Source organism: Perkinsus marinus (assembly GCF_000006405.1).
Source record: "Perkinsus marinus ATCC 50983 genomic scaffold scf_1104296934448, whole genome shotgun sequence".
NCBI lineage: Eukaryota > Perkinsozoa > Perkinsida > Perkinsidae > Perkinsus > Perkinsus marinus.
The window spans coordinates 1-917 of record NW_003214785.1 but is presented as its reverse complement, the minus strand read 5'-3'; the positions used below and the strand labels follow the sequence as shown (position 1 = coordinate 917).

General features: G+C 48.0%; 1 protein-coding gene across 1 annotated transcript; it reads left to right on the top strand.

Annotated features, from left to right (window-relative positions):
- Positions 1-199: 199 nt before the first annotated feature.
- On the top strand, positions 200-912 carry Pmar_PMAR000636 (conserved hypothetical protein; the record flags this gene model as incomplete). Its single annotated transcript, XM_002784858.1, has 1 exon — positions 200-912. A coding segment is annotated over exon 1 (694 nt), but the record flags the coding sequence as incomplete, so codon positions are not given.
- Between the last annotated feature and the right edge of the window lie 5 nt (positions 913-917).

Here is a 917-nt window from a genome sequence, read left to right as displayed (position 1 = left end):
AAACTCCGTATCATCTGTGTTGTCGTTTTGATGGTCTCCTCAACACATGTGATACTCACATTTGGACCTATATACACACCGACCGTGGAGGAACCCCTCGTTCCCTCGCGCGACTGTGGCTGACTGGTTGCTCGTGTTAGGGTACATGTCGAACAGTGATCAGACTGAGTGTCTCTTGATATCCTCTGGCATAGCATTATTTCTCATCTCGTTTCTCTATGGTTTCTGTCAAAGATAATCGCATTGAGGAGCCCACTGCCAAGGTGACAGTATCGCTACTCGCACAAATGGCAATTCTTGGTTTTGTGGCTCTGGCCCCCTGGAACTTCGTACTCTCTGAACTATCCTACTTGGATGGTAAGTTTGAGAATCACTTTGGTGCAACAGTACCGATCTTCTATGGAGCCGCTGTTAACATTGCTCAACTACTACTCATTTGGGTAGGGAATAAGTTCACGTTCGCCCCACGTTTCGACTGGGGATGTATCATCCTGTCGATATTCAATATACTCCTGGCTATTGTTGCTATGACTATTGGCAATGACAATGCGGTTGAGAACCCTGGCCTGGGTTTCGGACTGGGTTTAGTATGTGTCTTCTTACTTGGATTTGGCCATGCTGTTATGGAGTCCTCAGCATTCGGCCTTGCTGCCTTATGCCCCAAATCGTGTATGATTTGGGTGATGGTCGGTGAGGGCTTTGCCGGTCTTGTTGGTTGGCCGCTTAGCATGTTTCTTAATTGGGCCCTGACAGCTGGTGGTGTTGATCGAGTCGCTGAATGGAGATGTCTCATATTCTTCTGCGTAACCTCCCTTGTGACTATCATCATCGTTCCCATGTTCCGTATGATCACCTCCAAGCATCCATACATGGCAGAAGTCCTCAAGATAGAGCAGGATCGAGCCAAGTCCAGTGTG